This window comes from Lissotriton vulgaris, chromosome 3_1, assembly GCF_964263255.1.
Source record: "Lissotriton vulgaris chromosome 3_1, aLisVul1.2, whole genome shotgun sequence".
In the NCBI taxonomy this organism is placed as follows: Eukaryota; Metazoa; Chordata; class Amphibia; order Caudata; family Salamandridae; genus Lissotriton; species Lissotriton vulgaris.
Genome location: NC_141689.1, coordinates 1,863,867,809 through 1,863,882,851, shown reverse-complemented (window position 1 = coordinate 1,863,882,851; position 15,043 = coordinate 1,863,867,809). Strand labels below are relative to the sequence as shown.

Here is a 15,043-nt window from a genome sequence, read left to right as displayed (position 1 = left end):
ATGAATCTGTAGATCCAGAGAACCTGATTTGATGGCCATATATCTCCTTGGCAATGCCAGCAGCACCCAATGGGGGCAAGGTGCACGTTTCCATCAGGAGAATCTTTCCCTCAAAGATTTCCATGCATGATGGTTAAGGCAGATTCCACTCAAGTAATTTAAATTACATCTATTAGAGGTTGCAAGTGGGCCGAAGCTCCTACAGACAGGGGGAACATAATCGTCATGACAAGCATAAGATGCTACAGGTCCCAGGTCTAGAGAGGAGTGCACTGAATTCTTCCTCAAATGTAGTCTTCATCCCCTATCCTTTATTTCTGTTGTATGTGGACAGGAGTTGCTGCTCACAGAGGACAATATCAGGGTATGCATGGATGGTGTAGACAGTCCAGGGATCGAGGCAGAGCTTTTTGGGAATTATACATGTCTTTGTAAATGAATTATTCGTTTACCAACAGAACCATTGTAGCTTTTCTCAATAAAATCATCAGTCCATGTGAGGCCACTTCAGGAGGGACTGGACTTCATGGCAGCCTTACCAACTACAAAAAAGTCCATGTTTCAGATGGGTGAACTGAAGGAAATAACATTCCCTAGTAGGGCAGTTCTTTAGATGCCACAGACTGCACAGTGGCATATGGAAGTATGAGGACCTAGGGAGAAAAAGTACATCAGAAAGTGTAAACAAGTTTTGACAAACCAAGCTGTGGTAGAGAGGAAGTTAGGACATTTGCCGCAAGAAAGGGTGGACATGTGTATGGACACCCACACTAATTCCTGGGAGGTACTGCTTTATCAAAACTAAGAGGGCCTAGATGCAAGGAACATTGACTCACAATGAGCTCAGGCAACCTGTATATAGGACATTTTGATTACTCTGCATTTGTACCAGAAGATATGATACAATGTAGTTCTATTGTCTGGGCTGCAATGCCCAAGATGACCAAATGCTCTCCATCCTTTTGGACAAAGAAAGAAGGAACCGAATCTAGGTGGTAAGTTCTACACTGGGGGTAGATAAATACATATTAGCTCCCCCAGAGTTGGAGCATCACACAAGAAGAGCCTGCTAAAAGTAGACCCCAAGAAGGACATGGGAAGGCCCTGCCAAGAAAAAGCCCGGGATACCCCGCTATCCGCCTAAAACTCTTAGCTGAGGACACTAAGATCTCAGATGAATCTGTAGATCCAGAGAACCTGATTTGATGGCCATATATCTCCTTGGCAATGCCAGCAGCACCCAATGGGGGCAAGGTGCAAGTTTCCATCAGGAGAATCTTTCCCTTAAAGATTGTCATGCATGATGGTTAAGGCAGAATCCACTCAATTAATTTAAATTACATCTATTAGAGGTTGCAAGTGGGTCGAAGCTCCTACAGACAGGGGGAACATAATCGTCATGACAAGCATAAGATGCTACAGGTCCCAGGTCTAGAGAGGAGTGCACTGAATTCTTCCTCAAATGTAGGGTTCATCCCCTATCCTTTATTTCTGTTGTATGTGGACAGGAGTCGCTGCTAACAGAGGACAATATCAGGGTATGCATGGATGGTGTAGACAGTCCAGGGATCGAGGAAGAGCTTTTTGGGATTACGGATCAAGCTTACCCTCTCCCTTGGGCACAATCACTTCTAAAAGGAAGCCTGTCTCCTTATGCAAAATAGATACAATAATTAACAGTGAAAGGGTCTTGAGTGAAAACGTCTGACACTCTTTGGCATCTTAAGTAACATTCTATAAGAATAAAAGAAAGAGAACCTACATCAGGGGCTTTTGATAAATCATACACCTTTTAACAGGTAGGTGGTAATATGACTTCGACAAGGTGAGCATCTAGAAAAGCTGGCAGTGACAACCTGAGCTTGCAATAGTAGGTTGAGCTTCCTTGGGGACTCAGATTGCACAGGACATTCGTATAGTCATGATAGGGCTGATGTGATTCTCATATACCTAATTACTGTTGTATAACTGAGGCCGCAGTGGCCCTTGAAGCTGAATCCCTTACAGAGCTATCAGGTAACTTGATCCTGCTTTTCTGCTTTATTTCTTACAAAATAATTTTTGAAGTAAGGGCGCTGAATATCGCGACTAGATCTTCTTTTTACCAAAATGAAGGGGTGTGTAAGTTTTGTAATCTTGCAGAGAAGAAAGAGACCACGCCAAATAAATATACATTTCCAGCTTTCTCAAATAAGCCACATTTTTGTGATACATTGTTTGAAGACGAAGAACAAATACCTCTCGTCTAAAATCGAAAAAGAGCATGACAGTTCATGATTTCCAACTGGTATTCTCATCCATGATTTCATCCCTGACACTAGTGCGGTGGGTCCACAGGGACAAGAAACAAGCAGGAAACATTCCAAATTTTCCAAATAGTCCTAGTGGACATTTTAACAGGGGCGCAATGCCATATGAGCCTTTCACACCGCAGGCCCAACTAGCGGACATCTTAATGGCTACAGCTGAATCAGCTGATTTGACCTTTAAAGAATGCAATTTTAAAATGATAAATTAGATGGCTTTTAGAGTCCTTGATAACTTTAAAGCTAAAATCTTAAATAGCAATGTGTCTCAACAAAGAATTGCGAATTTTTAAAGTGCTACAATAAAAGTCAGATTTCTCTGCAAGACATGGAGGCAATCAGAGAACACACATCCACTTTATGCGACATACATGCACACCCAGGACTCCCTCAATGTGCCATATTTTCTGTCTACACACAACGGTATGGTGCATAAAAATATGTTTGAAGGTGGAATATGGCGTCAAAAAGTTTATATAGGAGTAATATGTCAAAAAACAAAAGAGTGCTGTATTGCATATTTGCAAAAGTTCACACAAAGGGGAGAACTAAAGCTATGTTGTGGTTCCACATTCACAAAGAAAACTGGTTTGAGCATTTCTGCATTTCATGGCAGATGTGAGATTGGTCAAGTGATCTGGAACTTTGAAGAGCATCTATCAAAGAGGAGGACCCTGGCCTTGAAGCAAAGGTTGGAAGAGGTACACATCATATGTTGTCTTGTTGTTTTAAGTTAAGAGGACCACAGTTTGCCTCGAGGAATTGTATGGGGGAAAAAAACTGGAAGAGAGGTCTTGCTGCTGGTGGATGAGGTAAAAGAAGAGAAGTTTAAAACTCGCTTCAGTACACTTGACAGATGTTAGACTTTTATTATGGTTGAAGAGAAAATCAGGAGTTCTTCTCTCAACACACATCCTTTTTACTGTAATTGTTTCTGCTGTGAATATCTGAGCAGAAAACCTACAGTGAGAGCAAGCAAAAGGAAAGGAAAGGAACATGGCGTGCTTACCCCATTTTCCCTTCTCGTTGCATGTGGTCCATAAGTATCTTCAGCACCTAAGACTTGAATGTTAACTCCACTGTAATCATCAAACCCAAGCTGTTCAAACATGAGGCGAGTCCTGTAAAACATTATCCCAAAACATTACAAATGTACATGTGAGAACATAAGTCTATACAACACAAAAGGAAACAGCAGTAGCTGTGTAGAGAGAGACCTGCCCAGACTTATCACTTAGACTCCTTTCAGTATAGAGATGTGTACGAAAAAGGGCATCACAGTGCAAGATAGAGACTTAGGGAACTCTACTTCTTTCAGCCAAGAGTCTATTTTGCTACCACACTACGCAACAAACACCCAGACTAAGCCAGCAGGCTAAGAGCCAGCTAAAGTAACTGTGAGTCATTAACCATTCACACAAGGCAACATACAAGTACCCTTGATGAACTCTCCTTCACTCCCTTTGCACTGGCTTCCAATTGGTTCATAACATCCTGCAGTGCTTCAGGAATGGTGTTCACATCAACACAACTGAAGTGGGGTGAGGTCAGACTGTGATTCCAGATGACTGACATCCAGGAGCTCAAGGTAAGTCTTAACAAAATCTCTATCAGGCAGACATTTAGCTCCCTCGCCTGAGCAATCAGAGAACCCACATCCACATTATGCGACATAAATGCACACTCAGGCCTCGCTCAAAGCGCCACCTTTTCTGTTATGGAAACAAACTGGGTTTATATTCCTCAGTAGGCAGCTGTTCTATCATGCTTTGATTTACCGCAGCAGCAAAGATTATTTGGACGTTTGTCCACGCAATCCGAGGCCTGGTAATTGTTCAAAATCACATTTGGAGAGCACATAAACTCATAAACCACTTTTCTGTGTGAAAAGGGCATTCAAACACAGCAGCTGAAAGAAGGTGCAACTCTCTTAAAAGAAGTCCGGGATTCTCTGGGAGAGCCCGCTTCTCGGAAACGTTCAGATTTAGGAAGTGGTTACAATTGGCAAGTGTTTAATTGCTGGCACAAGGGGTTTCTTGTGGAGACTAATTTGTTTTTTGGTTAGGTAAAAGGCACATTACACCATTCTTTTCCTATTTTGGTATTGTGTCAGACATTTTATGAATTTTTTTTATGGCGAAGAACTGGGCCAGGGACAGACTGATTTGCATATAGCCAGGTTCTGAGCTGGGATGGGGCAGTGAGATAAATAACGGTGATGGATCAAGCCCTGATCTTTGGACTGGGTAAGAGTGGTCTGTTTAACTCAGACACTCTGTTCATCACCACCCCCTTTTCTAAATCGTTTTTGGCCACTATAGGTGTGGCAGGGTATACTCAGACATGAGTCCCTTTCTCACTGCTCCATCAGGATTCAAGCAAGCCGGGCCGAAGAAGGCTGAAATGCCAGAAACCGGTCCCCGGTAGCTTGTCTCCTTTCTGGTGAAGAATTGGCTTGGTAGTTTAGTCTGCCCTGTTCCCATGATGCACTGGGCCAGGGACAGACTGATTTGCATATAGCCAGGTTCTGAGCTGGGATGGGGCAGTGAGATAAATAACGGTGATGGATCAAGCCCTGATCTTTGGACTGGGTAAGAGTGGTCTGTTTAACTCAGACACTCTGTTCATCACCACCCCCTTTTCTAAATCGTTTTTGGCCACTATAGGTGTGGCAGGGTATACTCAGACATGAGTCCCTTTCTCACTGCTCCATCAGGATTCAAGCAAGCCGGGCCGAAGAAGGCTGAAATGCCAGAAACCGGTCCCCGGTAGCTTGTCTCCTTTCTGGTGAAGAATTGGCTTGGTAGTTTAGTCTGCCCTGTTCCCATGATGCACTGGGCCAGGGACAGACTGATTTGCATATGGCCAGGTTCTGAGCTGGGATGGGGCAGTGAGATAAATAACAGTGATGGATCAAGCCCTGATCTTTGGACTGGGTAAGAGTGGTCTGTTTAACTCAGACACTCTGTTCATCACCACCCCCTTTTCTAAATCGTTATATTCCTCAGTAGGCAGCTGTTCTATCATGCTTTGATTTACCGCAGCAGCAAAGATTATTTGGACGTTTGTCCACGCAATCCGAGGCCTGGTAATTGTTCAAAATCACATTTGGAGAGCACATAAACTCATAAACCACTTTTCTGTGTGAAAAGGGCATTCAAACACAGCAGCTGAAAGAAGGTGCAACTCTCTTAAAAGAAGTCCGGGATTCTCTGGGAGAGCCCGCTTCTCGGAAACGTTCAGATTTAGGAAGTGGTTACAATTGGCAAGTGTTTAATTGCTGGCACAAGGGGTTTCTTGTGGAGACTAATTTGTTTTTTGGTTAGGTAAAAGGCACATTACACCATTCTTTTCCTATTTTGGTATTGTGTCAGACATTTTATGACATTTTTTTATGGCGAAGAACTGAAATGTCAGTTATTTGTTTAATAGTGTTTGAAACTCCATAAGACAGAGCAGACATTTTTCGGAGACAGCTCTCGAAAATCTGTCCTAGAAAATGTTCTCTCACTGATGGGATGTATAAGACTAACTAAAGTGGCAATTATCATGCAGTCACCCCCAAGTCCTTTTTCAAGTTTCTACATGTAATCCTCGAGGCCACTGTGGCAGCTAGGATCCAGTTGGACATACTCAGCAGTTAAAGGAGGAAGTGGTGACGTTACTTGCATTCAATGAAAACTGTTGGGCATCATATTTACAACTAGATGTTCTATGATGCCATCACACCCGCTTACAAAGGCTTATGGTGTCCATGACCAAGGCCCAAATTAACAAGTGCCTAGAGAATTGCCTAGTTCCCAACTGGCATAAGATGTAAGGCAACCAGTCTTCTGTGTATTTTTCTACCATCTGGGACAACCTCAATTCGCAAACATAGTGCAGGCATGGAAAAGTAGGGAACCAAGGTATAGATGCATGGAAGAAAAAACCGGTCGCAAAGGGGCAGATTCTCAGAATCTGCCCCTTTGCGAACAGTATTTTTGCATTTGGGATGCATCATCCCAAATGCAAAAATCGCAATTTAAGAAATCGCAAAATTGCAATTACTTAAATTGCGATTGCATTTAAGGAATCTCCAATTGAGATTCCTTTAATGCAATGCATCAAAGTAAAAAAAAAATAGCGATTTCACTAATAGGGGGAGCAAATTACCATGAAGTTGAACTTCATGGTAATTTGCAAAAACCTTGAAAAATGTACTAATGTGCCTTTTTCAAAGTTCCATTTTACACAAACACATGCCCTTGGGGCATGTGTGTGTGTAAGATGTTATCATATACAGATTTCAGGGGTGTAACAGGGTTTCCTTTTGACACCCTGGCACCCTTGAAATTGCATTCTCAATTTGCGATTCTCTAATTGAGAATCGCAAATTGAGAATGTCTTCCCATTCTTTCCTATGGGCCTCTAGGCCCGTAGGAATGAATGGGGAGGTGTTCCTTAATTGCGACTCGCAATTTGCAATTAGGGAATGTTTAGAAATCGCTATTTTTTTGCGATTTCTACATGCATAGCCTTTTGCTATTCCTTATTAGCGAATCCTTATTTTTCGCTAATAAGGAATCGCAAATGGCATTGTTGATGCATCTATACCCAAATCTCATTCAGAACACAGACTTCAACTTCTAGTTTGGACCCTTTGGTACCCCCTTGGACTGGAATTGAATATTGCAACATCGTAACTCCCGTCATGCCACCATCTCCTTAAACATATCCTGGTCCAATATTGGGCCCACCAGCTTGTTGTGTAGTTCCTATATTCCCAATAGGCTCTGCGCATTGGAATAATATATCCTATAGAATTGACGAAGGACTGAGGTCGACTAGGTCTCTATCGAATATATTAAACTTAATTGTGAGTGCCAGCTAGTTCAGAGGTCACTAGAAACTTTCTCGAATAAACAAGAAGGGATTAATTTCCGACAACAGCATAAACATGACAACTTTGTTTCCCCAAGATAAAACGTATCTTCAGAGTCGTGGAAACAATAGATAGATATTTTACTCAGTCAATTGTGCATGCTTCGTTTCATCAGAGGTGCAGAGAAATAGAGAGAAAGGCGTCTTCAATAAAAGTATTTATTGAACAGTCTTCTTTCTCATGCAGAAGAATTGAACTGCTACAATCGTAATACTGGCTACAAAGTATAATACGTACAGCGAGAAGAGTATTATAAAATAATACTGTAGAAGCATGGTATGGTTTTTAAGCCATAAAATACATACATAAATAACAAAGACTAAATGTACTCAACTGGTGCTTCTAAAATACGCCTACTCCGAAGTACCTAACCTACGTCTAGTACGAGGGAAGAAGTAAGTGTGGTGTAGCATAGGTTTAGTATTTGTTTGCCAAGAATCTATCCAAGATTTCTCTTAGGGTCCAATCAGCTCCGTACCTTGGTTTAGAATGAAGGAGGTCTGTATCTCTGTCATAGGACTCTATTTCCCAACAACCCGCAAGGGGAGCTTGGAAACACCGGAGCTGGATTTCTAGGCAAGAGAAAAGACAGCTTCTCTCTCTGCGTCAGCTGTAGGGTCGGTTTCCTTCGGCACTTGCTGTAGCGAGCTGCGTCTGGCAAGTAGATAGTCGAACTGCTCCAAACCACTGTGTGTTTGCTAGGGCAATTGTGGGCATATTTATACCTTGAAGGTGCCTGGTTTGACGTAAAGTTGAACATAATAACATCACCAAAGAACCCGAAGGGAATGGTTGTTCTTTGAAAACGCCATGATTTCTATGACAAGTCAATATTCAAGAAATGGGATGTCTCTGACTGGTGAAGCCGAGTTTTCCAAGAAATCGTTGTGGCTTTTTTGAACTAGTGGAAGTAGCCATGCCTGTATTAGGACTGCATGGGCTATGTCTAAATATGGGTATGATTTCTATGACTATATAAGGGCATGAATCAGGAAAATTACACTAGGGTCCTAAAACGCTATACAACACCCACTCCACTTTATTATGTTCGACATTACTAAATTCTAAGCATTTAAAACATATCTAAAGCATGTGTTTACAATCCCACACAAAATGCATTTGAAATGGTTGCACACGAAAATGAGCATTTGTGCTGTACGCATTGTAAAAGCAATTTTTCATTCAAAGCATATAGTATGACATCGGAAATGCTATCAGAATGAGTCATGAAATAACATTTAGGAAATGGCTCTTAATTACAGAAGAAAGGGTCGAGACCATTCCATGACAGAATATATGAACTGTTTTGGTTGTGGATGAGGTCAAATGTTGTCATTTGGAAGCGTGTCAAAGAATTCTTGTTCTCTGAGAATTGTTCTACTTTAAGCAGATTACTTTGTGCCAAGAAAGTTCAATTGTTTGGAAAAAGTAAAATCATAGAAAAATAGAGTTCCAAAGTTAGAGTTTTTGTTTTGAAAAACGAAGGTCGATTTCAGAGTTCATAGAACGCTGTGTGCTAACTTCAAAAAATATTCTCGTTGTCAGGAGAAAACATCAAGTCTTCTAAGTTTGAAAATAATTTGTCTTCTATTGTAGGTGAAAGTTGGACTACCTCGTTAAGCAGATCAATTGTACACAGATGAGAAGCATCGCCGTCAGCGTCAGTCGCATTAGCAATGTTCGCATTAGATGGTACCTGTGTGCCTGTTGGTCCACGTATCTCACCATCAGCTGGTTGTGCTGGTGAGACCTCCATGAATGCCGTCATCAGGATTGGTAGCCGTTGGGGACAATACAAGGCATGATCCGGTACCGAACCAAGCAAAGTGTCAACGTCTGTTGGCAGTGCTGATAGAAGTCTTAGACAGATGTCTAGCACACGTTCTTCTCCACATAGCAGGCATCGTAGAACAGGTAAGATGCAATCTTGCCAGATTGGTCTGAATGATAGAAACCATGTGGTATTCAGATCTCTTAAATGAGCCAAGCCCAAAATTTGAATTATGCGCTCACGACACCTCATTGCCAGAAGAGTGTTCTCCATGGTGATCTGGGCGTCGCTGGTGGATTGGCTTGCCATATCAAAGCAGAAGTAGAAAAAATAATATTCCTGCTGCGAGTCCCAAAACGAGAGGCAGTCCGCCAAACACCGAGTGAACGAAGTTTGGAAATATGCCGAGGACCGCTTCAAAAGGTGCTAACAGTCCCGAAAAAATTGTCTTAAATACATGTACAATACCACTGGTATCAGACATGTTTAAGATACAACTTAACATTTCTGTGAAATTTATTGGACAGTTTGTGGATAAAAGGGCATGGATTTTCTGCAGAGGACCTTGCAACTTGCAGATCAAACGTCTCTTTGGACAAGGTCAGTGGCACAGTTTTTTGTAAAAGAATGGCTTTCATTCTGCTTAAAGTATCAATTCGTATAGAAGAGATGTTCAGTGAAGGCCATAACGGCGACTCCCCGTCTGTCTTAGCTTTAGGAAACAATACTTGCATACAACAAGTGACCCTGGCTGAGACAATTACGAGATAGGCAATTCCAGGCATCATTCCACAACAGCTGTGATCATTCAACATTATGTAGCTCCCATTGGAAAGCTGCCTAAAAATTGGATCTATCACCGCTGCCGGAGAACCTTGCAGGTGGCAGGATAAGTTGGTCAAAGAACCATCGCAGGCTCCCTGTAAATTAATACCCTGACATAAAAGTGTACCGCTCAGTGCGTTTTTGCAATTTGTACTACTAAGAAATACCTCTTTTCCCCCACTCCAACATGTGTGTGTGTATGGTAAATCCCAGGTTGACTTTATGTATTCTTTACCCAACCTTTCATACAGACCTGCTGGTATGTGTTTCAAGCAATACTGAAACTGGAAAATCGTCACTAGCAACGTAATGGTGCCATGTATTGTGCTGATTAGACGCCAAGGCACATAGCCTGAACGAAGATTTTGTAACGTCCAGCCTAGCAGCATTATAGAACGTAATTGAGACTGTCCATGTTGTAACATGAGTAAGTCTTGTTCCATTACGTCTATGGCAGAGGATACAATGCTGTCCAAAGAATAAATTCTGGATGACAAAGTTGTTAACCCATTGTCAACTACAGAGTGCTTTCTCTAAATTAATATGATCAATTTCTCGTATTCGTTCTGCAGTTTCCATTTGCGTGATTTTCCATGCTTCATTATAAGCAGCATAAATACCGGCGTATATGAAACGTTTATGACGTGGTTTACGAGGCCCTAGTAAGAAGTCTCTCAAATCAACGCCATCTTTAAGTAAAGGTAAATGTTGTTTAACCTCTGTAAGTGTAGATTGCTGTAGCCATTCGAGGCACAGATTTCCTACACTGTATGTTGTTACTATCCCTGGATGTTGTCTCTGGACATATCTTGGATCTGGCCTAGTTACTGTATTCCTTGTGTCTTGTTCAGGAATCTATCTTGACAGTTATTCGCGTCTGTGGGCCAGATTAACCATTTTTTCCAATCAGGATCAGTTCTGTTTTTAAGTAAAAGTTATTTTACGTTGACCACCCCCTCTGTAATATTCTTACTATCAGGTGCAGGTGTAGGTATGGACGGATTGTTTAAATCTTTATTTTGGCTAGGCCAAGACAGGATGTCTGTTGCACAGCGTAATTCAAAAACATTATTTGTTCAGGAATAATACAGGCTCAAAATAAAGCTTCTATTCCCTGTACTTGCCAGTCTTTTGAGCCCCAGACAGTTTGTTTCAATGTTGTCACTTCAGAAGTCGAAACCTAACGATGACAGTTGGGCATAAAAAGCTGCTGGATATATTTGCTTTGTATTAGTTAACACATATTTCATTCCTTTCTAATTAACATTTTTAAAAGAAAATGTTACCGGATTTGTGGTATTGAAACCTGAGAAGCATGGACATTTTTCATAAAATGTTTTTGAGCTACCCTTTGGTGGTGTTGTACAATGTTCCCATTGATTATAAGTATAAACATTTCTAGGGTTTGCAGATTTGTGCAAGTAATGATGATCATAATGATTATGACAATACATTTGTTCATAATCTGATGAACCTTCTAAGTATTCATGTTTTGTAAATTTTGCTGACATTTCTAAGTCTGCCATCATATTATTAACAGTCTCAAAGTCCCAATCATCAGAAAATTTGCTGGGTCAAACAAAGTCACTCAAGGAAACCTTAAATTGATGTGGAATCTTCAACAGCTTGGCAGGACCATAAATGTCATAATCAGTTCTGTCCCACCAGGTATAGGAACGGCTGTGATGTTCACGGATGACAGGTCTCTTGTTCACGATGAGATGATTTGTGAGGCTTTAGGAGCAAGTTGATGTTCTTACTTGCTGTGTCCATTTTACTTTATTTTCCATCTATCAGCTTTCCCAAACTTAAAACAAGAATGAGCCAAAGTAGGAGAAAAAGTACACCTAACACAATCCAAAATTCAACCCATGGTGAAACCAGATACGTTTTTTCTAGTTGCTGAAAAAGTTCTGTTACTTGGTCTTTAAAAGTTTTATTTGCTGGCATTGTTTCGGGCTCACTGGGATCCTCAGAAAACGTATCAAAGTTGATGAAATAGCCAGAGGCAGTTCTGTCAATTGTTGGTATTGCATCCGGATTACTTGAAATCGCTGGAGCTGTTGGGTGCCTTGTCATATTAGTATAGTCAGATGCAGTGGCGGTTTTTCTATTAGGGCGTCGGGGCTCCGCCCCCGTTACATTTTTAGATGTGTAGTTCATAGTTATTTTTATTTATAATAAATGCCCATTTATCAGCTGCCGAAAATTGCATCAACTTAATGGCATTAACAACACCAGTCTCGAACTCGGGGCTGCAGGGAACACAGGAAGCCTAGCCTTCGTGTTTTTGCCGGCTGAGAACCTCACAGCCCTGAAGGCTGTGATGTCATCAGCTCGGCAAACCACTAGCTGTGAGGCGCAGTCTCCACCCCCTGATGGCGTGGAGGTTAAGTTAGCCCCGGGCGTTTTGAAAACAAGCCCGGGATCACTAACCCCCCACGTCAATCAGAGAGTGGAGAGCTTGTCACCACACCCTTTCCCAACTCCTTACAGGGCATGGGTGGGAACCCTCCCTGTGACGTGTTGGGAAATGGTGTGGCAGGTGGGAAGCAGGAATCGAGTCTGCGCAGACTCGACCCCCTGAGACTGCTTCCCGCGCATGAGTCTGCACTCTGCATGGCCTCTGGCAGTCGGAATGGATTTTTTACTGCGTCAGGATGGATTACTCACTACTTGCTGGGGCTTACAGCATTGGTATTTGTTCGGACTGCCTGCCGTCTGATTCTGAGCTAACTCTGTCAGTTGAGCTCACCAGCCGAGGTAAAGCACAGGAGTTTATTTTTTACTTCCAGTAAAAGGCCTGTTCAGGGTCTTGTTGTCACGTCGGGGCCGGGGCATGGCCTATTTCGGAGTTCAGGTCACCCGTCCACTTTTAATTTGAAAATGGTTCTGTAATTTAGATATGAGATCTATTTTATATGACGTTTTGTGTCTGCTTGAAGAGTCATGGCAGCGTGGATACGAGAGGTCTCGTTTGTTAAAAGGCCAGTTCAGCAAATGTTAGTGATTATAATGTTCTCTATAAGTATTTATTCTCATGGCATTGTTAACAAACAATATATTTTACATTTAAATATGTAATTGATTTAGCATAAAAGAATGAAAGTATAGTTTGAAAAGCTGGTAAAGTTAGCCTTCTAAATGGTTAATGTAAATGATAACAAGATGGTTGAAACGGATTCTTTTGGAACTGTTCAATATTCATAAACATGCATTTTACGTTCACAATGTAGATTTATCTGAAGCCTTCTCTTCTATAAAAGTTTTCCTCCTGACAAGCATCAACAAAACCTATCTCAAACACGTATTTGGAAGTATGCACAAAAACAAAGCACTAATCCTAATTTATATATCTACACTACCTAGCTATAAAAGTAAACCAGGTAGAAATGTTTATTATCCCTGAGTAATCGGAGTAATTTCGGTATTTTGCTTTACTCTTGTGATGGGAAATTACCAAAAATTACGCAAGTATGCTCGTTCGTGGTCGTGTAATTTGGGGCAAAAATGTCTACCCAAGAGCACAGGGACAGAGTTCAAGTTGCTGCTGGCTACTGCTCTTTCTGTTCTGTTGCATTTAACACTCATGTTAGCACAACATTCATTTGTAGGTTCGTTTTGAAAGAAAGGGTGCATTTTGCTGCAAGAAAATAGTGCTAAATGCAAAGCTATTATAATGTTCTCTAAAAAGTGCTTGTCTAAGAAGAAATTTGACTACCTGCTCTTTAAAAAAATTTTTTTAACAAATAGCTTTTGTGCAAGTGATGTTCACTGCGCTTTCCTTTATTGGGGACTGTTCAGTGAAGGCTTGTTTATTATATTTTTCTTTACAGGCCGGGTTGTATGACATTTTCATCTATTACTTTTCTGAAATGAAATGGCGGCAAAGTAATATGCTAAACACTTTACAAACCTGTAAATAAATGAATACATTTTGCTTTGGTTTAAGGGGTCAGTACACCATGCAGTGCTCTGGTATAAGCGCCATTTAAAAGTGCCTGCTTTTTCACGTTTGGTTGAAGCCTGGTCTATCCAGTGTTCATTCAGTTTTTCTTCAATGGTTCTGTTGATGGAGGGGTCACTGACTGCTTGTTTCGTGAAAGCTTTTATCCAATAACGAGTGGGTCATTCCGAGCAGGGAGAATGTTTGTGTGTGCGCAACGGATGCATAGCTATCTCCAAGTTACTGCCTGTGCTCCAGGTTTCTCTGTGTCATGTACCGTGCTGTGTGCATGTGTGGGGGCAAGACGCAATTTAAACCGAGCAGTGCTCCGTGCATGCACTGTAGATGTGCTGGGTTTGTGAAAGTGACCCATTGCTGTACTGCACTGATGTTAAGATGTGTTGAACTGTGGGGACAGGTTGCTGTGTATCAGTGTTAAGCTCTGCAAAGGTGCTAGATGAAAAAAGTGTTGTTAATTTACATTGTTAGCTCTACCATTACTCTTGTGCTGAAGTGCTGGTAGTTGTATTCATTCCAAGTATGGACAGCAACATTATTTGAGTAACAGACGTACTCCGATTAGAAGCAGAAGTACGGCTGCAGCAGAAATACGTCCGTACACTCACACACAGACTGCTAGCCCAACTCTTGTTTAGCTTGAGCACGTCAGCAGCAGAGTGAAAAGGTCCTGCATGCACATGGAGAGAGGTTGTGCATTTGGAAGACCTGCGTTTTTCTTTATTTTAATTTCTATCAGTTTAACATTTGCGTTTTCAGCTACTCCCGGCTGGGGGCATTTATCCACTCTTTTTAAAAAAATGTCTCCGGGGGAACCCTCAGACCCCCCATAGGTTGTTCGGTCTCGCTCTCTACGCTTGCTCGCCGAAGGTGTAGTACGGCAAAATGTTTACGCCCCGCCACGTTCAAATGTCACCAGCCGCCACTGGTCAGATGCTATATCATTGTAGACAGGAGTGTGTTGACAAACTGTTATTTGGGTCTCAAGAGGCACAAGTTCTATTGCTTTGTTGTATAGTCCTTCTTTTCTTACTGCAGATTCTTCAAAGGTGATGAGTCTCTCAGTTTGAACCTCTTGGATAGTAGCAAGATTAGGTCGTCTGCTACATCTTTGGAGTCCACTGGGCCTACTACTTATTATCGTCCACATGATGTGGTTTTATCAAGTCGATGGATATGAACCGGTTCTCCTTTCTTTCAGCAAGAGGCGGTAGTAACACTGTTCTTGATCCGTGGATTGCTAGCACAGGTAC

At 41.7% G+C, this 15,043-nt stretch overlaps 1 protein-coding gene across 1 annotated transcript in view; it reads right to left on the bottom strand.

Annotated features, from left to right (window-relative positions):
- Nucleotides 1-15,043, bottom strand: part of LOC147728555 (uncharacterized) — a 703,293-nt gene that overhangs the window by 318,011 nt on the left and 370,239 nt on the right. Inside the window, exon 12 of the mRNA XM_086962332.1 lies at nt 3,316-3,427. Coding sequence (XP_086818458.1) covers nt 3,316-3,427 — 112 coding nt within the window. The remainder of the gene's footprint in view (nt 1-3,315; nt 3,428-15,043) is intronic.